Source organism: Rosa rugosa, chromosome 2, assembly GCF_958449725.1.
Source record: "Rosa rugosa chromosome 2, drRosRugo1.1, whole genome shotgun sequence".
NCBI lineage: Eukaryota > Viridiplantae > Streptophyta > Magnoliopsida > Rosales > Rosaceae > Rosa > Rosa rugosa.
In genome coordinates, this window is record NC_084821.1 from 29,720,482 (window position 1) to 29,746,605 (window position 26,124).

The 26,124-nt window shown below is 38.5% G+C and overlaps 3 protein-coding genes and 1 long non-coding RNA gene across 4 annotated transcripts; 1 reads left to right on the plus strand and 3 right to left on the minus strand.

Moving 5' to 3' along the window:
• LOC133732246 (deoxypodophyllotoxin synthase-like) lies at positions 1-1,839 on the minus strand. The gene is made up of 3 exons (XM_062159743.1): positions 1,393-1,839; positions 968-1,292; positions 1-463 (listed from the first exon to the last, which is right to left on the minus strand). The coding sequence occupies exons 1-3, from the start codon at positions 1,767-1,769 to the stop codon at positions 215-217; spliced, it is 951 nt and encodes a 316-aa protein (XP_062015727.1). The 5' UTR covers positions 1,770-1,839; the 3' UTR covers positions 1-214.
• Positions 1,840-5,771: 3,932 nt separating this feature from the next.
• On the minus strand, positions 5,772-7,715 carry LOC133731833 (deoxypodophyllotoxin synthase-like). Its single transcript, XM_062159256.1, has 3 exons — positions 7,233-7,715; positions 6,808-7,132; positions 5,772-6,310 (listed from the first exon to the last, which is right to left on the minus strand). The coding sequence occupies exons 1-3, from the start codon at positions 7,607-7,609 to the stop codon at positions 6,062-6,064; spliced, it is 951 nt and encodes a 316-aa protein (XP_062015240.1). The 5' UTR covers positions 7,610-7,715; the 3' UTR covers positions 5,772-6,061.
• Positions 7,716-16,282: 8,567 nt separating this feature from the next.
• On the plus strand, positions 16,283-17,482 carry LOC133734354 (uncharacterized). The gene is made up of 2 exons (XR_009858242.1): positions 16,283-17,231; positions 17,310-17,482. It is a non-coding gene; the product is annotated as an uncharacterized LOC133734354 (long non-coding RNA).
• A 3,440-nt stretch (positions 17,483-20,922) lies between these two features.
• Positions 20,923-24,554, minus strand: LOC133732767 (F-box protein At2g26850). The gene is made up of 5 exons (XM_062160350.1): positions 24,255-24,554; positions 22,801-24,076; positions 22,540-22,718; positions 22,104-22,178; positions 20,923-21,400 (listed from the first exon to the last, which is right to left on the minus strand). The coding sequence occupies exons 2-5, from the start codon at positions 23,592-23,594 to the stop codon at positions 21,213-21,215; spliced, it is 1,236 nt and encodes a 411-aa protein (XP_062016334.1). The 5' UTR covers positions 23,595-24,076; positions 24,255-24,554; the 3' UTR covers positions 20,923-21,212.
• Positions 24,555-26,124: the final 1,570 nt, after the last annotated feature.

Sequence of the window (26,124 nt, forward strand, 5' to 3'; positions counted from 1 at the left end):
TTGTATACTCGTAATACATAATTTATTTCTTAATAGATTGATAGACGGTGATATATGTTACATAGAAAGTGAATCCTAACCACTTATAATTAATTTAAACTGCGCGCAAAAGCAAAGCAGATGCATATGGGATCGCAAAGCAAAGCATGGATCCTCATTCCTAGCTACCTGATGTATATTTATTCTATAGGTAAACATTCGGGTGGAGAATAGGCTAGTTTTTAACACCGCAGTACGCTTTGATGGGCGACTCTGCCTTCTTAGCCTCCGGGGTGGTGTAAAATCTTATGAAACCACGACTGTCGAACTGCTTGTAGAGGAGTGGGTGGTTGTCGTCTACTAACTCTTTTGGCACTTGGAATACTCCATTGTTAAACGTAAACATTCCCAGCGAGTATCGAGTCTTGTCTCCGCAGTGCTTCACTCGATGCTGGCATGCTTTTATTCTGTCATTGCTCCATACCTATTAACAAATCAATTAAATCATTAAATAACTATTCAAATTAATTTAATCAATTTTTTAATCAAAACATAAAGTTTTATGTATTAGCTAGTGACAAAACCTACGTAAATTGTAGTTAAGTAACTGAGAAAAAAAAAATTTGATTAGTTTGTATGTATAAAACAAAAATAAAGCTAGAGAGCTAGATATATGTTAAGAGTAGACATGATTATTTGCTTTGTTGTTTTGCAGAGATTAGCCGGTTCACGGATCCTTCCTTGTTCTCACTTACTATAGGGACAGTAAATTCTTTTTTTGTCTTTTTCTTTTTTTCTCTTCCATTTTGGAATATATGTTACTAGATTGAAGATCGTGTAGACTCTAGCCCTTAACGCTTTTAGCCTGCCTTCTGTAAGTCTCCCGGGCATAGTATACAACTAACTAGAAAATTTATTATAAATTATAGAGCTCTTGGGCGGCACATCACTTTGTTTTAAAGATTAATGGAATAGGTTATTTAAGTACCTGAAGTCCATCACCAGCCATGAAGAGGAACTGAGAAGGTGCAGACTCAACACTAATCCAATCACCATCCTTAGTCAGAACCTCGAGGCCACCGACATCATGCTGAACAACAATGGTGGTGAAGTTCTTGTCCGTGTGGCTCGGAAACCTGATGTTTGCGTCACTCTCTTCTGGTGTCCTGTACTTGAGAAAACGAAGAAGATGACTGTTTGAACTCGCCAACGATTCATATTGCTCTTGGGGTATCCCGAAGCTTTCGAACAACATCTTTTCCACAGTGTTTTCCAAATCCCCGAGCAACTTGGCAAATAGATCTGTGATTTCGCTGCAAGCAAAGGAAGAACACACAACACCGGTAATTAATTAATTTGAACAAATTAAGGCTAATTAGTTTATTAAGTAAAAGAACTTAAGTAGATACGTACCAGAATTTGGTCTTTCCGTTAGGCCACATGAGATCGCTGAACTTTTGAGTTTCTTGTGGGGATGTGACGTTGTCAATGGCCATGCCTTCATAGAGCGGCATGAGCGGGTTTGGTCCGATATAGCCACGGTAAGGCTCATCGCTGGTGTTCTTGACTTTGTTTTCGAGGGGAACCTCGAACAAATCCTTGGATTGGCCAAAGATATTGTCCATAAGCTGTGGGGAAACTTGTTGGTACAATGCCACAAAGCAACCGTATTCTTCGAGTGCATAGCGGATTTGTTTGCAGGTGGAAGCCCAGGAGCTTGAGCCAGGCTTCAAGTCCTGGAGGGAGAAATTGATGGTGGGAAGCTCTTTGGGAAGTGTCATGGAACCCATTCCAGCTAGCTAGCTAGTAGGATATTTGTTGCTAGAGAGACTGGAATGGAATGGATATGCAAACTGCATGCGTCTCGTGTTGTCTTTTTATAGTGACTCTGGCATGGCTCCACATGTGGGTTAAAGGAATAAGGAAACAATAAGAAAAGACCGGTAGTAGCTCAGGTAGGCACGTTAAATAACCATGTTCCCTAAATAATAATTGATTATTGGTTAATATACTCGTGTTTCTGTTGGTCACAGGTGCCGTCATACCTAGTTGTTGAAAAATAAGACGTCCATGACATTAATAAATTGATTAAGGATGGTGAGACTGGTGTACTACTAAACCAAACTAGCGACCGGAATTTCCTGGTGCTTGCTAACCTCACGAGTGATCCCATCATTCACATTTCAACGCAAACAGTTTTGTTTTTAGACTTGCGAGGCCGGCAGGCCGCGGTGGTCTAACTTTTCATGCGCTTTTCTGTCTCCGTCTTCTTTGCTTCTTTTTTAATCAAATGTTTTATTATAATACATGCTTTGTTGACTCAAAAACCACATGCATTTCTAGCTCATCAGAATCAATGCCCACTAATTAGAAGCATCCACCCAATCGTCCTATAATATCCTCCATTGCATTCCAATGCTTTCCCTGTAAAAACTCTTTCTCATCTATCCATCTGGACCCTTCTAGAAGCCGCGCCTATTTATTATTTTGAAAGAGAATTCTCGCCCCACTATCCCCACCCAGGCCCGTCCTGAAAATTAAGAGGCCTAATACAAAAATTTCAATGATGCCTTATTAATCACGATCTCATGATGTCTTATTAATTAATCACGATCTCAATTAGAAGAACTAAGAAAAAATGTTTGGTATAAATAGAAAAAAAAATGGTGGAGGCCTAAAAACATAAACAAGGAAGGAAAAATAGGGGAAAAAAAAAGGGTGGTTCTAGTTGGACCTCCAAATTTGATATTTGGACCTCCAACTTTTTTCAATTATTAATAGACTTTGTCAAGTTACATGAAAAGACAAATAAGGACAAATAGAGAAAAATAGAAAAATAAATAAATGAATACTCTTCTTACCTCCTCCAACCAAATATATTGATTTGTTTTTTTTTTCCCGGAATTTCCTTATATTGCCTATATAGTTTTATAATTTACCTAAAATAATTAAGTAAAAATAATAATTTCTATACATGGCTCATCATTTAATACAAAAGTACATTCAAAACAATCGGATTTAGAATTTTTTTAAACTAAATTAATTGAATATTATGATATAGTTATTAATACTCGATCTTCCAACCCAAAACCCTTGAAATCCTTCTTTTAGCAAATTCAAAGGGATTTCAACAACATATCAAGATCGAGAACCAACTCTCTGATTAATTTTGGTGGACAGACCTACTCATAAGAGAGCAATATCATGTAATTTTGATTTTTCTTCTTCTCATGGTTGAAGATAGAGATAAAAAAATAAAGTAACAGATTATTGTATTTCATGTTCAAGGGCGTTTTGGTAAAAATAAGGAGGTCTACTTAGCTTTTCAAGTATTCTGAAAAGTAAATTAGAGGTATACTAAGCATGGGAGGTCCACATAGCAAATTTGGAGGTCCAACTAGAACCACCAAAAAAAAAAAAGTCAAGAAACTGGAAGAAAGTAGAGAGGCCTTAGGATTGAAAAGAAAAAAAAAGGAAACAAATATTAAATGAAGAGAGAATATCAGAAAAAAGGAAAACAAATAATTAAAAAGAGCTAAAGCACACATTCTTTCATTCTTTTCATACGCCAAGACTCTCTCCATTCTCTAGCTCTCAAGGTTCTGCGCTTTTCAAGCAAAGAGGAGAAGAGGAAGAAGCCGTGAGCAAGCCCTAGCCACCATCATCCACCCTTGTGCTATAGCATTGAAGCCTTGCTTTCAAGATTCAAATGTTCAACGTCTCAAGTGTTCTTCATTCATCCCTTCACGGTGTAGTTTAATTTTTTTCCTTGTAAACTCTTTTGTTTTTCTTTGTTTGAATTCATGAACAATGATTTATACTTAACACATAACGTTAAGGGCAAAGTTTAAAGCCCGTCTTTATGCTTGAATGAAATTTGCGATTTCTATATTTGATTTTCATGTTGCTTATGTGAGTTTGCTCAATTGGTTTTGCTTTATTGAAATCTTTTATATGTTAATCTTAATTGGTTCGAAAATTTTAGGATTTGCATGTAATTGAAGTTAGATTTAGGTTAACAATTCACTTAATATTTTTTTAACCCTAAATCATAAGTAGTAAAGGCTTTGAACAAAAGTCGAAGTCAATTGAGGAGCATTGCAAATAGATGAACTTTTTCATACTAGGTTGTGCACTTAAGTTGACATTCTTTCTTTGTCTGCTTTGGGTAGGCGGCGAGTTCCTTGCTTCGTCAAATGGTCGCTACCGCCTAGTGGCAGGGTGAAGCTAAGTGTCGTCGGATTTATCATCTGGCGACAACATAGTAGGAAAGCTGTGTTAAAGCTGGCAATTATGCTACGTTGTAATCGTGTTACATATCGAGTTATCTTTCCGTTATGTCACTGCTATTTCAAAGCAAATGAAGCAGCCAGTAGAGCGCTCTTTGCTAGTTGGTGCTTGTTAGAATACAAGTATTGTGTAGAGATTCCTGATATTATTTCGGGACATACTCTAGTTGCTTATTGTAATCAGGGGTTTAGGCTCAATGTCCCCCTCTTGTATTTAATAGTTTCATTAATAAAGGCTTGAGGGCAGCTGCACCAGCCCTTCATTCAAAAAAAAAAAAAGTTGATCGACATTCTTTCTTTGTTCTTCGTGCATTGAATATGTTCTTGAGTAGCTAACTTTTTAGACTATGATTGCATGTTCAATAGGATTAATTTATGTGCTTTCACTTAGATTAATTATTCAAGGAAAGTAAAAGCTGGGAAATCGTTTGCTTATTAACGTTTCACATGGTCAACTTTCTCATGACATAGAAAATCAACTATAGGATTTGTAATTGGATTTCTTACATAAGGATGTGGTTTTGATCTTTGTTCATTGCGTTCCACCCTTGTATATATGTTTTTACATTTTTTTAATTTTATTTCTTTTAGTTTTCGATTTTAATCCCAAATCCCCGAATTTCTATATTATGTAATATTGTACATTTTTATAAATAACATTTCGTACTTATATTAATTCTTTATTTTTTTATGCAATTACAGGTTTACCCTCAATCCCCGGCTTGAACGATCCCTATTTACCATATACTAATGATGACATTTTTCAGGATTAAATTGCGTGCTACTTTTAGCATATCAATTTTTGACACCGTTGTCTGAGAGAAAACAGCATAATGAATTGGGAGAATTAATGAATTGTACTTTTATTGATAATAGAGATCTCTTTATATAGAGTATTACAAGCAAAGAAACATAATTGTATAATTTTTAGGATATCTAAGAAGATATCTACAAGACTACACCCAGGAACAAATAACTAGAATTTAGGCTAGACATATATATTATGTGTCCTTAAACAATATATAATTAATTAATTATAGTACAACTACTTTTTATACGAGCATTTGTCTTTTCCATTTTTTATTTTCGATGAATGTTTATTAGAGGATGTCATCGATCTTCAATAGATGTCATGTGAAAAACGTTTGCTTGAATATGATCAACTTGTTTGCTTAATAGAAGAGTGAGCTAACTGAAGCAGTACTCGTTTGTCTCCGATGGTGTATGTAAAAGAGTAAGCAGTGACTGTAAAGAAGCAAAGACGTGTTTTTTCTGTCGTCAAAAAAAAAAAAAAAAAAGCAAAGACGTGACATGATGTCATATTAGTTCTAGGAAATTAGGCCAAAGATCCTTGGCAGAGACAAGTCATAAAACAAAACCACAGAGATATTTTGGAAGACTGATTTATGCCCATATCATAGATATTTTGGAAGACTTACAAGTCAATATGCCCATATCGTAACAGTACATAGTAACTAGTACTCCAGTAGCGCACGGCACGTATAATGGAAGATGCGTGATGGCAGGGACTCAAAACTATCTTGTACACTGAAGAGTTTTCTGTGGACCAAGTATTATGGTCCATAGTAGAATTTTTCTTTGTATAATACATAATTTATTTCTTAATAGATTGATACATGGTGATATATATTATATGGACAATGAATCCTGACCTCTCATAACTGCAAAAGCAAAGCAGATGCATATGGGATCGCAAAGCAAAGCATGGATCCTCATTCCTAGCTACCTGATGTATATTTATTCTATAGGTAAACATTCGGGTGGAGAATAGGCTAGTTTTTAACTCCGCAGTACGCTTTGATGGGCGACTCTGCCTTCTTAGCCTCCGGTGTGGTGTAAAATCTTATGAAACCACGGCTGTCAAACTGCCTGTAGAGTAGTGGGTGGCTGTCGTCTACTAACTCTTTGGGCACTTGGAATACTCCATTGTTAAACGTAAACATTCCCAGCGAGTATCGAGTCTTGTCTCCGCAGTGCTTCACTCGATGCTGGCATGCTTTTATTCTGTCATTGCTCCATACCTATTATCAAATAAATTAGATCATTAAATGACTATTCAAATTAATTTAATCAATTCTTTATTCGAAACTTAAAGTTTAATGTATTAGCTAGTGACAAGACCTACGTACATTGTAGTTAACTAACCGAGAAAAAAAAAATTGATTAGTTTACATGTACAAAACAAAACTAAAGCTAGAGGGAGCAAGATATATATATGTTAAGAGTAGGCATAATTATTTGCTTAATTTGTTGTTTTGCAGAGAGCAGCCGGTTCATGGATCCTTCCTTGTTTTCACTTACAATAGGGACAGTAAATTATTTTTTTTCTCTTCCATTTTGGAATATATGTTACTAGAATGAAGATCGTGCAGACTCTAGCCCTTACGCTTTTAGCCTGCCTTCCGTACGTCTCTCGGGCATAGTATACAACTAACTAGAAAATTTATTATAAATTATAGAGCTCTTAGGCGGCACATAACTTTGTTTTAAAAATTAATGGAATAGGTTATTTAAGTACCTGAAGTCCATCACCAGCCATGAAGAGGAACTGAGAAGGTGCAGACTCAACACTAATCCAATCACCATCCTTAGTCAGAACCTCGAGGCCACCGACATCATGCTGAACAACAATGGTGGTGAAGTTCTTGTCCGTGTGGCTCGGAAACCTGATGTTTGCGTCACTCTCTTCTGGTGTCCTATACTTGAGAAAACGAAGAAGATGACTGTTTGAACTCGCCAACGATTCATATTGCTCTTGGGGTATCCCGAAGCTTTCGAACAACATCTTTTCCACAGTGTTTTCCAAGTCCCCGAGCAACTTGGCAAATAGATCTGTGATTTCGCTGCAAGCAAAGGAAGAACACACACAACCGGTTATTAATTAATTTGAAGAAATTAAGGCTAATTAGTTTATTAAGTAAAAGAACTTAAGTAGATACGTACCAGAATTTGGTCTTTCCGTTAGGCCACATGAGATCCCTGAACTTTTGAGTTTCTTGTGGGGATGTGACGTTATCAATGGCCATGCCTTCATAGAGCGGCATGAGCGGGTTTGGTCCGATATAGCCACGGTAAGGCTCCTCGCTGGTGTTCTTGACTTTGTTTTCGAGGGGAACCTCGAACAAATCCTTGGATTGGCCAAAGATATTGTCCATAAGCTGTGGGGAAACTTGTTGGTACAATGCAACAAAGCAACCGTATTCTTCTAGTGCATAGCGGACTTGTTTGCAGGTGGAAGCCCAGGAGCTTGAGCCAGGCTTCAAGTCCTGGAGGGAGAAATTTATGGTGGGAAGCTCTTTGGGAAGTGTCATGGAACCCATTACAGCTAGCTAGTAGCCTAGTAGGATATTTGTTGACTGGAATGGAATGAATATGCAAACTGTGTCTCGTGTTGCCCTTTTATAGCGACTCTGGCATGTGGGGTTAGAGGAATAGCGAAACAATAAGAAAAGACCAGCAGTAGCAGAGGCAGGCACGTGAAATCACCATATTCCTTAAATACGTGTTCTGTTGGTCACAGGTGTCGTAATTTAAATACTATGGTTTGTTGAAAAATAAGACGTCCACGTGGCATTAACAAAATTAATTTAAGGATGGTGAGACTCGTGTGCTACTAAATCAAGAGAGAGACTTCCGTACGGCACCCGCACCACATGGTAGTGCGGCGGCCCAATCAGTGTCCAAGTAGGGGGGTATTTTGGATATTTCACATAAAATCAGGGGCAGTTTTGGAAAAGAATAATAAATTTCTTTCTTCTGATTGGAGGGCTGCATCACCACGTGGTGCAGGTGCCCCTACGCAAGAATTTCTCCTAAACCAAACTAGCGACCGGAATTTCCTGTTAATGACCTCACGAGTGACATCATTTACATTTCAACGCAGACAGTTTTGATTTTAAACTTGTGAGGCCGCGGTGGTCTAACTTTTCATGCGCTTTTCCGTCTCGGTCTTCTTTGCTTCTTTTTGAATCAAACTACATGCTTTTTTGACTCAAAAACCACATGCATCATTTCTAGCTCATCAGAATCAAGACCCACTAATTAGAAGCATCCACCCAATCGCCCTATAATATCCTCCATTGCGTTCCGATGCTTTGCGGTGTAAAAACTCTTTCTCATCTATCCCATCTGGACCCTTCTAGAAGCGGTGCTTATTTTTATTCTGAAAGAGAATTCCCGCCACTATCCCTACCAATGGTAGGGCACTTCCTTCGGTTCTCATTAGATTCGGTGTCTGCTAACAACTCGTAAAATTTTTTAGTAAAAAAATAATTTTATCTCCATTTCATTCTCATTAACACTTAACAGACCGATTAACTTTTGGGGTTTGAACTAACGGTGCACGTGACTTGCACACTGCTGGTGCAAGTGAACCTTGGTGCATGGAATCCTCTCCGCTTAGCAATTACATGTAAGTTTATTTAAATTTAATGTTCGTACGTAGCATCTCACTCTCAATTATGTAGTGAAAAAGCATAATACATTATTCAACTCCCCCTTACTCAGATGTAAGTAGCAATTTATACAAATTACGTAATTTTTTTCCTCGCTAAAAGCAATGTTCCCGCGTTACAAACCCTAAGAGGGGCACAGTCAAAAAACGTTTGTCTTCCACTTCACATGTCTTTTTGTTAGACAAGACGAACAAATACCAATATAGCTGATTTTTTGGGAAAACTACGTTAATAAATCAAGAAAAGAACTGTGCCAACTATCACATAACATACAAAAGGAAAAGGTTTGCAGAGTTCTTTCATATGTACAAAGAGCACAATCGTAGCACATTATATATATGTGCTTAGATAATTGTATCATCAGAAAGAAAGATGGTTAATTTTAATAAAAACATAATTTTTGAGATTGAACACGCCGGCTTCTAGATGTAGCCACTAGGCGGTGGACGTTTTTTCCAAACAAAAGAAAAAAGAAAAACATATCATATTTGTTAGAAATGGTTTCTCCTCGGCTCATTACGTACCTCTTTCTCTGCACTATTTCTAGACTACTGTAGTGGCATGGGGTAAGTTCCTAGTTCCTTCAACTCGAGGGCACACACTTGGACCAATAAATATGTGCATCCTTTTCCGTGTCGTCTGTTTTTCTTCTTCTCGTTTCATTTGTCCTTCGGGAAGAAATCTGCTGTCCCTAATACCCTGTGCCAAACCTGTCCCCATGCATTCATTGGTCCATAAAGATTAAGAAAATATTTTCTTAATATTTTGTTCCATATTTTATTCTTTGTGGACCAATGAATGCATGGGGACTGGTTTGGCACAGTATTTTTGGGGACAGCAGATTTCATCCCTTGTCCTTCCACCACGCAACTAGTAGTCAAAAGAAACATTAAGTTCCTTTTGATAATTGAAAAAACGGAAGTTATATTACATTCAACCTAAAATAAAATATTTAAAAAAAGAAAAAGAAAATGTAGGCTTAAATGCAAATATGTCTTAGGGACCTACGGACTTTTTGTGCCTTTAGCGAATCTTCTGGAGTAGTACCGATAGAGGATTCACGCTATCTCGATGTACTTAATGTCAAATGAGTGACCTAGTTGTATGTACCGCTGTGGGTACTAACACATCTTCTTATCTGTCTATAGATGGCAGCGGAAGGGTATGTAAGGGTCATTCTGGCTTTTGATCAATATATTGACGCTTTGCCTTCTTTCAAACAAAAAAAAAAAACAATCGCAAAAATTAACATCCTTTAAAAAAAAATTGACATAAATTGTCAATTTACACTAGGCCTGGGCTCGAGTCGGGCCGGGCCCGAAATTTGATAAAATCGAGACCGAGCCCGAAATAATCTGTTCGGGCCGGTTCGGGCTTTTTCGAAAATGAAAACCGATAGAAACTGACCCCAAACGGGCCGGTTCGGTCTTCGGGTTTTTTGGGCCCAAATTCCCAACTTTGCCTGCAAGTCCAATAATATGCAAAATATACACAAAATCGGTAAGAGGCGAGGTTTGAACCTCCGACCTCCAATACAAAAGCCTTACTCCCCAACCACGGAAGCACGAGACACTCTCAACACCTTGTGTGCAAAGTTTATATTTATTCATCCTAGGCAGCTTTTCTTGGGGGTGGAGACAAAGAAAGTGGAGACAACTTTTCTTTTCTTTTCTTCTCCTCCCTTCCACCCGGTCCTTTCTTTTCTTCTCCTTGGTAGCTGCAGCAACTTTTTATTTCTTTAATGCTTGGGAGGCAGCTTTTCTTGGTGGTGGAGACATCATTTCTTTTCTTCTCCTCCCTTCCACCCGGTCCTTGACTTCATTCTTTTCTTCTCCTTGGTAGCTGCAGCAATTCCCATTATGCAGTTCTTCTCCTTTCCTCTTCCTCGTCTTTCATCAACTGCAAATACTCTCCTCTTTCTTCCAGTTCATTCTTCATCAATATACTTTGATCTACTCCTCTCTACTTCGATCTACTTCAATCTCAAGCTCAGGAGGCCATCAGGAAAAGTCGGGGCGGCATGGGAGAGAAGAGGAGTGAGGATGAGGATGAGATTGCTGATCCTAAGCTTAAGGAGTTTTTGCAGGTGATCCAACCTAGGATAGCAGAAGAGAGAGCAGAGGAAGAAGGGGAATGAAGAAAGAGCAGAGCAGAAGGATGATTCGGTTCGTATCGGTCTTTCGGTCCAAAAAAATATCAAGCCCGACACTGACCCGATAAATTGTAATTCGGGTCGGGCTTTGCACCGAACCGGTATTTTCCAACACAAAACCGAACCGAATCGGGCTTTTTTGATCGGTTTGGGTCGGGTTCTCGGGTCCATACGCCCAGCCCTAATTTGCACAATTTCCAAGTTCCAACAAATTGAATACTTTCCATATATATTTCCGTTAGTAAGTAATCAAACATTTATGGGGCCCATTGTTTTGTTATTGTGTCTATCATTCAACAAATTAATATTTTAAAAAACGAGTTAAATAACTTTTCAAAACCTTTTTTTTTTTTAAAGGGATTTGGAACCCAGTCTAGCTGAGAAGCTCAGCCTCACGTCCGGTTTCATTTTTTATATTAATATAAATTTTAATATTAATATTTTGCAACCGGGGGGGGGGGGGGACATAAAACCTGAACCCCGTGACATAATCCTTATAGAGAATATCCTGAATAATAGCAGGACTCTCATCTAACTGCAAATCATCCAACCCATCAATATTAGCAAGGTGTGCAACACCATTTGCTTCACGGTCAATATGCTGAATTCTACATGACTGGAAAGCAGAAAGATAAACTTTACAATCATCCAAAACTCGACTTACCTCTGAATAGTTCTCCTCAGTACTATTGAGTGCAGCAATCATAAAGCATAGTTGCTTTCAATGTTAATTTCCGTCCAACCTTAGTGTATAACAAGAAGAAGACCAGCTCTACATGCTTTGGCTTCCATATTGATAACTGAGTGTGCATGTAGAAACTTTTCCAAGTAGCTTTTGGATGATACAGTCGAAAATCTTCAACCCTGAGCCTACACCAATAAGTAATGTGCATGGGCTTGAAACTGTGGCCCTTCCAAATGATGTCATTCCGTTCCACACCAAATCATCCATAAAGGCATAAAGCCATGCAAAAAACAGTCAAACTGCTCCACGTTTAAATAATCAACCATGTCAAAAAACCAATCCTTCAAATCACGTGCAGCCGCCTCCTTGGGTATTAATATGAACAAGAAAGAGAACAAAACAGTGGTGTCGACAAAATCTCTAATTTGGCGAAGAAACTGGTTGAATTATAGATGAAAAATCTAATAAAATTAAAGAGTGTGAATTTACAATTTGTGCTTGCTAATTTTCGCAATTAATTATAAGTTTGATATACAAGTTAACTGTTGAAAATTAGGTGAAATTATAACTTTAAATTAAAATAAGGTTATTAGATATTTAATGCACTAGCTAGAAATCACATCCTCTTTCCTTGAATAGATATTTTGCTACTCTGATAGCGTAGTGGATGACTTTTTTTCAACTACGTACATTTCCTAATTACAGTTGATATAATAAAGCCATTAGAAATGCTGGTTGAGCTAGCTACGCCACACATGGAACTGGAAGTGATGGAACTAAAGATGTTTAGAGCTTCTAGAGGGAGGCCGTGTTAATTTGAAGCTTCTAGTTGATCGAGCTAAGCATTTGGTTTTGGGAGCCACCTGCCCACTTGGTAAAGAATTTGAGTTGCGCACATGTGGGAAAACGACCATATTTTAATGAAATCAATCAATCAGAAACCAAAAAGCATTAGAAAAGTCTTGCATCATGCCAACCAGGAAGCATCTTAATCAACTACTGAAACCAATCGTGTCATGAATTTAATGTACCCGCTTAAATATTCAACGACTGCGCTGCAACGTAATTTTATGTACCCGCTTAAATACTTAAAACACGTAATTTGATGTACCCACTTAAATATTCAACGACTGCGCTGCAACATAATTTGATGTACCCGCTTAAATACTTAAAACACGTAATTTGATGTACCCGCTTAAATATTTAACGACTACGCTGCAACATAATTTTATGAACCCACTTAAATACTTAAAACACACTCTGTGTGTTTTTTTTTTTATCAAATAAACAACTGCTACAACTAGTCTTTCGTAAGTCGAACTCACAACCTCCCACTTACAAAAGAGAGATTATGTCATTAGACCAAATGGTACTGGGCACACTCTTTGTTTTTGATATATTTTTTTTAAATATATATTTACTCTTTGGATGATTCTATTTAAAACTCCATATTTGATAATTGAATATTAATAGACCACTTCTCGTCTACCAACTATTCCAATTATAAAATTTTCATGTTTAATAATTACATATCAATAAGCTATGAACTTCTAAATGAGGTAAAAAATCGTAGCTACTTGTACGAGTAAGAGAAAGAGATTGAAAGAGATCGAAGGGGAGGGAAGGAGAAGGGAGGGAGCAAGGGAGGGGGTAGGATTGGGTCATTGTTTTTTTCTTATGATTTTTGTTTGGAGGGATGAATGAGAATTAAATTTGTACAAAAATAAGTGGAGGTCCATATGAAAAATATGGAGGTATGAATAGAAACACACTCTTACTTTTTTAACAAAATGAACTTAGAAGAATCATTATAAACCATAATAAAAAAGCCTTAATTAGATCCGAATTCCTTGGCCCGTATCTACGAGAAGAGGAGAGTGACCCTTGCACACGGAGTTAAACATAGTTTGTAGTTTTGTATCATCATTGGCTTATGTAAAAGAAATCTTATGTAGTATTAGGTTTAGATTTTTTTTTCGTCCGTTGATTTGATTTAGTTTGGTATCTTAATGATTGTCAATTTGACTTAGTCTTTTCAAAAGTACTCTACTCTTTGAGATGTAAAAATTGAACGGACGAGATACTAATATATGATTAAAAATCCCAATAAGTCTCTAAAAATGACAAAAAAAATAAAATAATAAATCCCTTAATAGAATAGCCATGATTAATCAATGAGCTCTTAATTAATCTATGACCATGATATGCAAAAGATGATAATTAGACTATGAGCAAGAAAGAACAGTTGAGGAATTTCATTAACGCGGGCCTCATTCAGTGTAGTCGGTATACAACAGTTCGTATTATCACCGGCAATCATTAACGCTGCAATCTCCTACTGCAGTCCCATAGAAGCAGATTTGGGTGGTTGTGGAGCGACACTTTTCATCTGGGTTGCAAGGAGTTTGGGAGTGCTTCCCTCCGTAGCCATTACACTTTTTTTCTTATAGTTATATGAGAAGGGCATAAGGCAAAGTTTGAGGGAATAATTGGAGGAGAAAAAAAAAAAAAAAACTTCTGCAAGTAATTAAATAGATGTGAAAACAAAAATGATGGGATGTGCATGACAATGGTGTATCCCTTTCCTGATCAAATAATAACAGGTCAGCTGGATCCAAATCCAAAGCCCAATATGAAGAGAAAGAAAGAATGTGGTAAATTCAGGTTGACTGAGACCAACTATTGGACTAAAGAACTGTACAGATTGTCAATGTTTTGGACTAAAAACAAGGAAAGCATGTTCTTTTCCACAAATAATCGATGTGTTAAATCAGTCAGTCCAATGCATGTATTTTTGCTTCTCTATAAGTCAAATAAGATGAGCTCCTTAATTTTCCGTTTTGGGATTCCCAAATGATTAATAAAGTGGACTCCTCTCGGGCCTGGATATCTATAAAGGTATGTTGTTTGTTCTTTTTTATATTTTATGTAAAAAAATTTGAAAAATATATTGTATCCTATCTATGTCTACAGGTACATACATTTTTTATGATGAAAGTTGCAAATGCTATTGCAAATATTTATCCATGTTAATTTGTAGTTTGTGGCTTTGATCATCTGTAAATTATCATAGACACCATTTAGTTCTAAGCTACAACCTTGGCTTCTTTGGTATATATTAAGGATCAATCCTGCGTGATGTTGCAAATTTTTCAACCGTCATATTAATCGGAATGTAAAGTTGGAAAGATATAGAAAGGAAAAAAAAAAAAAAAAACAGAAAAAACCCTTATGTACATTGATCAGTAGATGTACAAAATGACTGCTTTTTTTGTTGATTGTTTTTTAGGGACTATTAGCATTACAGAAAAATATAGAAAATGATCCTCCCAACCACTGGTTATATGTAAACAGCATGACATTGTTTTTTCATGGACCATTAACATTACAAAAACATATCTCTTTTTACGCCAACAACCCAAAATCAATTGGGCTTCCACCATTTTGCCGAAATCCACTTTTAATCTAGAAGATTCTTGGGCCTCCATGTGTCATCTTCAAGCCATAAGGTCTCGTAGTGCCTCCAGGACTCTTCTCTCAACGTCATTTTTCTTCATTATTTCGATCATGCTTCCTAGTTGGCTTAGGAGTCTTGCGTGACAAAGTTTCCTCTTCTAAACAGAGTTTCCTGGTTGAAACAGGATTTCCTGGCTGGACCAGGAAAACTTCATTTCTTCGTTTCAGCTCATTTTTGCAGCCCTTGTGCCTTGTCTTAGCCTTCTCCAACGTTCTCTAGCTTTTCTTTCTCTTTTGAGCTCATTTCAGCTTCGTTTGCTCCTTGGGACCTAAAAATAGAAACTTTTATTAAAGTTACCAAAAATAGAAACTTCCTAAAAATAAAAACTCTCCTAAAGAAAAAGGATTTATTTAAGGAAATAACACTTAAAACGTCGCATTAAAATGCTCCTATCATCACTTTAATTTATCTATTCATTGGCTATTATTGGAAGTTGTTTTTGTGAAGAACATGAGTTCCTATTTGGAAGTTATTGGATATTTATGATATTAGAAGTGCATTGTTGATTTACAGGTTTATAGGTAGTCCATTTTTAGGGGATATTATGTCGAATTTTCGATCAAATCTTTCTTGAATTCAGTCTACATAGATCCACCTTGGATTCCACCTAATTCCAAGGTGGAATCAGAGAGCGAGTCTGTCATTCTAAACATAACCGATCACCATGGCTCACCACCGTGTTGCAGGCAACCGGCATCGGTATCTCATGATTCACGTCACTGCATCTGAGTTCACTTTTTTTTATCAGCATCTGGTTATTGGATGTAGGTATATGTGAGCCCCCGAAATTTTTTGTTTAATTTTTAGAATGTAATTTTTTCGCCAATAAGATTTTCGCAAGGTGATTTAAGTGAAGAAATCGATTTTGGAAATTTTTGGTGACGAGATTCTTTAATTTGGGCCTTATGATTTAAGTTTGGGCCAGAGTCCTTCGTTTTGGGCCAGAAGGTTACAAAAGTTTAGTGAGGCGACAATTTGTTGAATTTTCGAAGACGGTAAATCGAGTTGTAACAAAGTTTTGGATTTTGGATTTTTACGAGATCGAGTTTTGGGCCTTGGACAAAGTGAAGAATTAACTTAGGAAGTTTTCGACGAAAAACGAATAAAATAGAAGTTACGAGCCCAAAACCTGAAAGCAAACAGCTGGGATAAATTCGTAATTGGACACGAGGGTAGGATGGACTTTTCACACGAGCTAAGAATAAAAGGGTTAGAAAACCCTAGAGACCTCACAACTCTCCTCTTTCCTCTCCCAGCCGCGTCGCACTCTCTCTCTCCCCGAACTCTCACTCTCTCGTCCTCCCTCTCTGCCATCGCCGGAAACACAGCGTGCGGCCACCATCTCACAAAACCACCACCACCAATCGACTCAATACCTAAATCCGAACCAAACCCAAGAGGAATCGAGGCCATGCATCAACCTCGACCTCTCGCCCTCTCTCTTCTTCTTCCCTCCGCAACCACCGGAAAACACCAGTTCCGGCCACCACCCATTAACACCGCCTCCACCCTTCGAACCAGCACTCAAGTCCGATCAGAGCCCAGCCATTCCACCACAGATCGAAAGCTACGACGCCACTGACCTCCTCTTTCGTCGACCTCTAATCATCACCTCGCCACACTGACACCACCGTCCGACTCAGTGGACAAGGAAGAGCGAAACCCGTGAGCATCATCACTCGTCGATGTCGGGAGACCGCCGTACCAGCATCGTCGGAGGCCTCGGCCCTGCATGCCCTCGTTCTCTACTCTCCAGCTCGGATCGAGCTAAACAACCTCCGTAGCTGGAATCAAGGCTTCACGATGCATCAAAGCCATAGACCCTCAGCCTCCGATTTCGGCCAGAGCCCCCGCACGCGTCTCACGCGCCACCGCTGGCACGTGAGCCAACCTAGCGTCACCGTGAGCACCACCAGCTTATTCTCTTCGTTCGGTAAGCTGGATTCTATCCCTTCCTCTTAGTGAGGCTTCTACTTTGATCTAGATTGAGAACCCTAACTCGATTTCTTAATTTGAAATCTGTGAGGATTTTGGAATATGTGTTCTGGAGGTTTTGGAGGAAGGGAGGTCTGCAAAATTGTAAGCTTTCGGAGAAGGGAAGTGCGGGGTCAGTTCCATTTGTATTGAGGAATTGGTAAGAAACTCGAGACTTTGTTTTGGATATGGATTGATTGAGAATGGATTATTGATCCTATTTTTGCGTACGTACTAGGGAATCTGAATGGATTGATGGTGGTGGAAAAAGCAGCTGGCTTGAATCGAATCCATGTTTGGAAAAGAAGAAATGGTAAGGGTCTGGGTTTTGAATCTATTGTTGGTGAAACTGTGGTGGTTGTAATCTGTTGTTTGTAGCCTCATGAATGGGAAAGTGTTAAAATGGTGATATGGATATGTTGTTGAGTGGATTGGAATTGATAGGAAATTGTCCTTGTTGATTCAATTATGAAAGCGGTGATTTGGCTAATTACATGAGAAAAATTATAAATAAGAATGGACCGGTTTTGGATAAGTGAATTAATATGTGGAATGTTCAATTTAAGATCCGTGAATAGAAATATTCCAAACCTACCATTTCCCGGAATTATCGTATAATGAAATTATTCGGGAATGGTGGTTGCTATTTAATAGCTTAGGGTTTAAAGGCTAAATAAAATGAGGTCAAACCGGTTGACCGAAATTTTAGTATGGGAAGAAGTGTGATCACCATATCCCGAATGAGCTTATTATGTTAAATGAATTGTTCGGGAATGGAAATTGCCATTTGTTTTCTTAAGGTAAAAAGGGTAAAGAAATGAAGGTGAAAGTGCTAAGTATAATCACCATATCCTAAATGATTCAAATGCTATATCATTTGGATTTGGATTGTTTGGGAATGGATAATAGAATTTATCAACTAAAGGAAAATTCTATAAACACAAGTTCTAGATCATTTTTCGATTAAAGGATAATCCGATGGACTATAAGGAAATTAAGTAAATGTTTTGGTTGCTCGGTTAGTTGAGTTATAATGAAGTCAAGTTACTTATTGGTTTAATTTTATTATAAAGGACCCGAGCGTGTGCATTTGGAAGTGGACAAAGTGTTGAAAGTCGAGAACGAACCCGAATGTGGGCAAGCACTCCAATTCCAGGTAGGGTGAGCTGTCCCTTCCTTGTTAGAGGTTTTTCAGTATATGTGAACTGCTATACTATGATAGTATGTTGCCTGCAAGAACGTTTTTGGTTGTTCATCAGTCGATGCCTCGTGATACATGTGTTTTCAGAGCTGATAATTGTTGATTGCGAAAACCGAGGCTAGACTTGCATGTTGAGATACTGTACCCTTTGTATGTTTGTGACCTGAAAGTGAATGGGACCTAGACGCGTTGATTCCTAGGGATCCTACGGTGTCGATAACCGTGAACCTCCGGAGGGGGCTGTGCTCCTATGTTTGTCGGGGAAAGGTAAGTACAGACAGTGAACCAGTCATAGGAGACTCAGAGCCAGGAAATGGACACTTTCGCTACTTGTAGTCACAAGGACTACAGAGTAGTTGGCTGGTTCTCTTACTCAGGACGAACCAGATCGGTCACTGATTTATCTTATTTTAGCCGGCAGGTAAGTATCTCGGAGCTCCAAATTGTGTGAAGCATACTGCATATGCTTTTTGAAAGAAAACAAATGTTTGTGGTTGCCTCTTTACTTAAAGTATTTTTCGATAAACGTGCACAATATTATGTAGTAAATATTTTCAAGTATATTATTTTTCAAACCTAGCATGGTTGGGTCGGCCCCTATTGGGCATGCGAGGACGAAAGCTCACCCCTACTATAGTGTGCAGGTTTCGAGCATGTGGTCGGGAAGCGTACTGGGGAGGCACATGGCACGGCTTGGCGCATTTCTCTTTAGTTTTATCAAAAGAAGGTTTTAGTCCTTGATCGGATTTTGTAGTAGCTTGTTTATTTACTTTTTATTTATTTCCTACTCGTTTACGAAAATTCCGGGAGACCCGTAACCCTGGGGCGCGTCTCCCTTACTTGTCGTTACTTAGAGATCAGTTTTATTTTCCAAATTGGGCTCCGATCGCAAGCCCAAAACTCTTAGCCCATTTCGAATTCCGCTTTTGAAAATGTGTTGTTAGGTTGCTAGAATGATTTGTCCAAGAAAGTGTTTTGTAAACCAACAACCTAAACTCAAAAGGCCTTGCGGTTTCGGGTTGATGAGCTATCGGGATGTCATTCGTGACATGTCGATTCCTCATTGGCTCGGAGTCGCGGCGCTGTGGGACCCCCCTCTCGGGTCACCACAGTATAAGGTTTACATTTGATATGTTGGCATCCCTATACAAAGCACTGAAGAAACCTACAAAGTTCATCAAAACTGATCTCGGAGAATTTCAGGTAATTGCATCTCATGCATAAGCACGAGATTGCAACATGTGTTGCAATCCCCGAGTCAGCCCGAGTCAGTCCTAGTCAACCTACGTTTTTGGGAGTCCAATTTTGGAAAGTATATTTTGGTTTTTAGATTTTATTTTACAAAGATATTTTTCAACTGTTAAAATTGTGCTTTTGAAGTCCTAGGTGATTTAGGATTTGTTTATTTTAATTGGATATCTTTTATTAAAAGATCTTTCCTAGTAGGAGTCCAATTATGGTTAAGTCTTAATTGTTGAGAATTTATTTTCTCCTCAATATATTCAGAAAAGTAGCATTGATTGTGTAGAGATTTTGATGCAAGAATTATTGTGTGTCTTGCTTGCTTAGAAAGAGTTCCATAGGAGTCCATGAAACACTTGTTCCGTGTCTAAGTGTTTCATATTGTTCATTCATATACATGCATTGATTCTCTCGAGATCAGTAGAGAAGATTGGTGGTGCAAGTGGAGTGATATTTGCATATCGTTCAAGTGAAGAAGAAGGTCAAGATTCAAGACAAGCACCTCTCTAGTGAGTCTAGAGATTGTAGCCGCGTACAGAGCTATATGTGTTTGTAAAGAACCATATCCTTCATCAATAAGTTGATTGATTTTATTTGGGTTCTCAAGAGTCAAGAGTAAGAGCCCCGCAGTGTTTTTAATCTCAAAATTGAGGTTTTCACTGCGTAACCAAAATTATGCTTTCTATGTGAATTTTTTGATTTCTGCCCAGTAAGGATTGCAACGTGTCTATCAATCCCCGAAACTCAGAAAAACGTTTCATCCAAGTATTTTCATTGGATAAGATGATCTTCACATGCTTGGCCTTTACAGGCCTCACGATGTGGGATGTAGGTATAGAGTTCATAGGAGGCCACGTTACCTAGGAGGCAACACCTACTGCCAAGTCGTGGTCAGCCATTTTCATGGATAAATATTTATTTACCATGCATTTTAGTTCAGCAAATTGCTTATCATCAATAGAATATTTTGAAAATAAAAAATAAAAACGAACTTATTATCTGAAAATTCTTCTATACACTGGCAGTACAAATGACCCACCACCTATTAGATAATCTCAACCCTTGATATTTGTAGTTAACATTATTTTAAACAACCAAAAAATTCACTTGAGGTTATCTAACCATCCATTCCTATTAGTGAAAGTGTACGTCGATGCTCTGAATCCTCCCCCAATTGACCTTGCCCTAAAGGATGGAAGCAACTAAACTCCAAGGACATGAACAATGCTCGCGCCTTACCGCAACGGGTTGACTTGCAGCCAAAAATGTAGATATGAGCGTCATATTAAGATAATTTTTTTGTGCTTTTAGTTGTGTATAAATGTCAGTTTTGGTAACTCTCCTACAATTTACCCCGCTAATCTTGTAGCTGCTCTGAGTCAACTTCAGAATTTCCAATCAGCAGATGGAAAAGATAAAAATAAAAAATAAATAATAATTAAAAAAGGAAGAGGCGAGGAAATATGCTTAACAGTGTTGCCGGTGTCTCTCTATCGAACTGATTTCTAAGGCTGAGGACAAATTCCCTAAACGTACAAAACTTGCATTTGGCTTGGGGATAAAGGTGATCTTAGCTATGCGTGTGACATTTCATTGGATTACACAAATGACCGCAGAATGAAAGTAAACTAAGGTGACTAGTTACACGAATATTTAACATTTCAAAAGTCAGCTCTAAATGCAAATTGCATAGTTCTATCATTCCAGGACTTGAGTTGGCCAAAGACACTTCCACACGGAGATCTCTTCCTTGGTGCAAAGCTTGCGGATTCCCCCGTAGAAACCATCTGCCTCGTCTCCCTCTTCTCGATGGTTTTTCCGGCTGATTGTTGTGCATCTCCACCGTGAACCACGTGCGTACTGGTTGAACTCCAGCACCACATTGTCTGTACACACAGGTATGTTAACCCATTTAGCAGTTCAGTACAGATTATATACATACAAAAACAAGCAAGACTACAAAATGGATTATCATCTATAGTAATGTAACATATAGCAGTTCAGTACAGATTATATATGCATACAAAAAAAACCAAGACTACGAAATGGATTATCATCTATAGTAATGTAACATAAGCAGTTTTCTGCAGCTGAAAAATTTATGCATAGTCAAGAGCAGGCTTGCTTAAGTAGTTAAGTTGCATACTTGAGGTTTCTCCATTTTTCTGTCATATATGACGTACGTAGTTAGAAGTTAACTATTACACTCTACTGCTAAAGGGAAAGACTGGTGGTGGGAGTGTTTGATGGGGAAATCAAAGGAAAGACTGGATAGCCTAGAATGATCCATTCACAGAAAAAGCACATAGCTAGACTGAATGTGTTTGGTCTTGGCTAATGGCTATATATTCTGCTGGTTACAATGCTGGTGGACATTATGACATACTGACAATGACATATGTCCTAAGGTTGATCAAATAGCATAAATTAAAGGCAGTCCATTTAATGAAATCTGGGCATAAATCCTCGTTTTTATTCTGTAAAAGTGAACATCATTTACATTCTTTGGTTCAGGTTTTCCAAAGAGCAATACTAGCAAGCTCTGATGATTAACACTTTGAGAAGGAGAAAAAGAATGAATTAACTAACCACTATTATGACAAAGGCAGTAAGTCTCATTCCCATCACATGATTCCAGGTGACCTACAACACCATACCACCAACCTGCAATACATAAAATCCTATCAAATAATGAATCACGAGAACTTCATTTCTTTCACATACAATTCATGGTTACGCTTTATAAAACATTTTAAGCAAAAGACACCATGCTCTTCTTCTCTTTCTTTTTATTTTTTATTTTTTTAATTATGGCATGATGTAATTTTTTTAGACTTTGCAGATGCAGATTCTTCCAAATGCGTGCTGTGGCCTATAAGCTAATAGTCCAAACATTTGTTCAAAGGAACAAAAAAAAAAAAAAACAGAGAACGAGGATAAATGGAAGGAACGAAGAAGTAGATGGAACATAAAGTTACAGCTAGAAATGAAAATAATTAATAATTAAATGAAAAGGGAAACAAACCATAAGGAAATTCTTTATTTCTTCTCCACTGAATCTCAATATGATCCCCAGGACGCAAATCATTCAAACAGTCAGAGATATGAAGATCATGAGGCGAAGTGTCAACAGGTGGTGCTCTAAGCCTTTCCCAGGGCACACAATTCTCAACTGCAACTGCTCTCCTTCCATGTGGTGGATATCTGCACATATATAATAGCATCAATTAAACTAACAAATTCTCAACTGTAGAGTTAATTAATTGACGGATAGCTAGCTAGCTACCTGGCTTGGAATGTGTCAGTGCGGGGATCATAGCTAAGCTCAGCATCATAGCATGACAAGACAAAACCAACATGACCATTCTCTCGGTTATAGACTTGTGCAGGAAACCAGAACCTGCCGGTCTCAAGAGCAAGGTACCAAGACATGACAGAATTCTCATGCTGATGAGACGGGAAGCAAGTCCTCCTCCTGCTTTTGATAAATTCATCATGGTCGCTGGAGGATCTAATCCACGACAAAGGCCAAGAAAGAGACAGTGATAGAATTCTCATTAGGCCTTTGCCTGCTGCTTTTTGCGGCTTGGTCAGCTGATTCTGATTCGGGCTCTGCTTTTGATTGGCCATGGATTGCCACTGCCACTCCCTATAAGCAGCAGGGCCAATTACTCTGCCCCATTTCTTTTTCATGTGCTTCTCCCAAAGGTGGTCAGTCACACATCTCTCCCTCAGAGAGGTACAAACCCCTCTCATTCTGAAAAGGGACTCAGCAGGTAGCCTCTCCAGAATGCATTCCAACACCAATTCTGGCAAGTCCAACACACACATCTGTGGTTCAGTATTAATCTCATCATCGTGTTCTGCGATACTAGTTGTCCTACTCCCTACTCCTACGGACATTGACATAGACCTTGCGGAATGAGTTTGAGAAAGAAAACCAATTGAAACAAGGCTTTTGATTTTCGAGGAGAACAATAATTGGACCTCAAAAACCCATGGTGGGAGTGGGAGAGACTTGACAGGAAAACTCTTGAAAAAGAGGAGTGAGAGGCAAGTAATGAAAAAGTATAGTAGCATTACAAAGTTGAGGGGATTTTTTCCACTTCTATTAGTCTGTTTAACCGATTCTGGGAACCTAAAAGCAAATGCTGACCAAATGGAGGGAATTATAGTTGGATTGGATAGGGTGGGTCAGTGGGTGGGTTTTTATTGGATAGAAAGAAGCCCACCAAAAACCCAACGGTGGGCCTCCTCTTCTTTTCAAAGAGTGTAATCAATAATCACAAAACAAGCAATTGGTCTTCTCCTCAATCCTATCTAAACACTCGCTCTTAGCCAATAAGGCAATAACCAATCGCCAATCAAAAGAAGAGATCCAACCAAAAGTAAAAATGAACTTTGTTTCTTCTTCAATGATCCACTGAAAGTGCCTTTGCTTTGCTTTAGAGCTTTAAAGAACCCAGCCGTACAGACAACCCTCAACAGGTGTCATTCAGAGAGTGGAAGAAAGAATCGAATATGGGGCACTCAGATGAGATCTGTTCTGGGTTTTCTGACACCTGGATTTCCCAAAAACAAATATATTCTCTATTAACATGAGTCTACATACAGAGACCCGTATCCTCCAATATCTCTCTCATATTCTTTTCTTTTCTTTTCAAACAAACAAAATTATATATATATATATATATATATATATATATATATATGGATTCGGATGGTGGAGAAAAAACTGACCTGGGTACTAGTTGAGATTGATGCCGGTGATCCCAGCGGTGGTGATCTAATTTGAGGATTGTGGTGGGTCCTTGAACGGATTCTGCATTACAAGCTTGATGTCATCAGAATCCCCCGGTTCCCCCACTCACCGTCCTCTCAACCACCCTCTCTCTCTCTCTCTCTCTCACAAATTATTAACCAACAAATAGAAAGAGAGAGAGACCGAAAGGGAAACAAGAGGAAGAGAGAGAAACTGCAAAAGAGAGGCTTTATATAATAGACTTGACTGAATGGGATGGAGGGAGGAGGGAGGAGGGAGGGAGGTTGGTTGGTCATTGCTTAAATAGATTTAAGAAATGTGTGGATATCAAACAAAGTATCACCCAAAGATCCAATTAAACAATGCCTCTCTTTCTCTCTTTCTAACAAGTTGGAGTCATGAGGAATATCCGTATAACCAGAAAAGGTTACCGTTATGGACGACGTAGAACAAAATCCATAGATAGTTTTATCGGTAGTTAACACATTGCGGGACTACTTGCAGCCACTGCTGTAACCAATGATTTAGTGACACCTACAAGATTGATTTGCCTTCATTCCTATTCATATTCATATGCAGTGCCACTTTATATAACTAGAAAAATTAAATATGTATTTTGAAGTAAGACCGTAATTCATACCGGGTTGGCAAGGAGAATCAGAGGGTGACCCTATGGATAAAGTGTGTCAAAAAATTCGACATACTGGAGGTCGACTTAATGTTTGGCAGCGGGAGACGTTCCAATTTCGGTTGCAAAAAGTGCATTTGTACCGGGTCGGTTGATTTCCGATAATACGCTTGTCGCAACAGAGGTAGCTCACTTCTTACATAATGAAAGACGGGAATCGGGTGAACATTTCTCTTTAAAGTTGGATATTAGTAAGGCTTACGATCGGCTTGAGTGGGGTTTTCTGCGAAGTATGCTACTGAAATTGGGTTTTGCCGAGGAGTGGGTGGAGTTGATAATGACAAGCATCAGAACAGTAAGCTATTCTTTTTTGTTGAATGGGGAAGTTTGTGGCTATGTGAGGCCAACCCGGGGCATCAGACAAGGGGACCCGTTATCACCTTATTTATTTATTTGTGTGGGGAAGGTTTGACTAGTTTGATTGAACATTTTGTGCATCAACAATGGATACAAGGTATTCAGATTAATCCTCGTGCTCCGGTGTTGCATCACCTACTATTTGGGACTGCAAACGAGGAGGAATGCCGACAATTAATTTCGCAATATATTGCATACGTATGAGATTGCTTCGGGGCAACAGGTTAATCTGCAAAAAAGTGAAGTTGCTTTTAGTCGGGGTATAGATTTGAATAGACAGGAAAGCTTGGCTGGCTTGCTAGGAGTTAAGCGTGTGGACAAGCATGATAGATATCTGGGATTACCGACTCATGTAGGCAGGAAGAAATCAACGGCTTTTAGTTATTTGAAAGAGAAACTTACGAAGAAGGTGGTGAGTTGGAGACCAAAGCTTCTTAGTGGTGCTGGCAAGGAGATCTTAATCAAGGCAGTGGGACAGTCAGTTCCAATGTATGTGATGAGTTGTTACAAGTTGCCAGTGGGGTTATGTGATGACTTGCATCAATTGTGTGCGGGTTTTTGGTGGGGGGACTCAAAGGAAAAAAATAAGATCCACTGGAGGTCTTGGGAGCGGCTGTGTGTTTCTAAACATGCAGGATGGTGGTATGGGATTTAAAAATCTTCATTTGTTTAATCTAGCTATGCTAGCGAAGCAAAGTTGGAGGTTAATGCACACTCCCAATTCTCTTATTGCCAGGTTATACAAGGCTATATATTTTCCCAATGATAAGTTTGAGACGGCTAGCTTGGGAATTCCACCTTCC

Bases quoted from the DNA above. Each gene is read 5' to 3' on its own strand.
- LOC133732246 (XM_062159743.1), bottom strand. From the start codon at position 1,769: ATGGGTTCCATGACACTTCCCAAAGAGCTTCCCACCATCAATTTCTCC. The intron at 1,293-1,392 runs GTACGTATCTAC...CTTTGCTTGCAG, and splicing joins AACGGAAAGACCAAATTCTG to CGAAATCACAGATCTATTTG. The intron at 464-967 runs GTACTTAAATAA...ATTTGTTAATAG, and splicing joins TGGCTGGTGATGGACTTCAG to GTATGGAGCAATGACAGAAT.
- LOC133731833 (XM_062159256.1), bottom strand. From the start codon at position 7,609: ATGGGTTCCATGACACTTCCCAAAGAGCTTCCCACCATAAATTTCTCC. The intron at 7,133-7,232 runs GTACGTATCTAC...CTTTGCTTGCAG, and splicing joins AACGGAAAGACCAAATTCTG to CGAAATCACAGATCTATTTG. The intron at 6,311-6,807 runs GTACTTAAATAA...ATTTGATAATAG, and splicing joins TGGCTGGTGATGGACTTCAG to GTATGGAGCAATGACAGAAT.
- LOC133732767 (XM_062160350.1), bottom strand. From the start codon at position 23,594: ATGCTACTATACTTTTTCATTACTTGCCTCTCACTCCTCTTTTTCAAG. The intron at 22,719-22,800 runs GTAGCTAGCTAG...ATATATGTGCAG, and splicing joins ACTGACACATTCCAAGCCAG to ATATCCACCACATGGAAGGA. The intron at 22,179-22,539 runs GTTTGTTTCCCT...TATGTATTGCAG, and splicing joins AAATAAAGAATTTCCTTATG to GTTGGTGGTATGGTGTTGTA.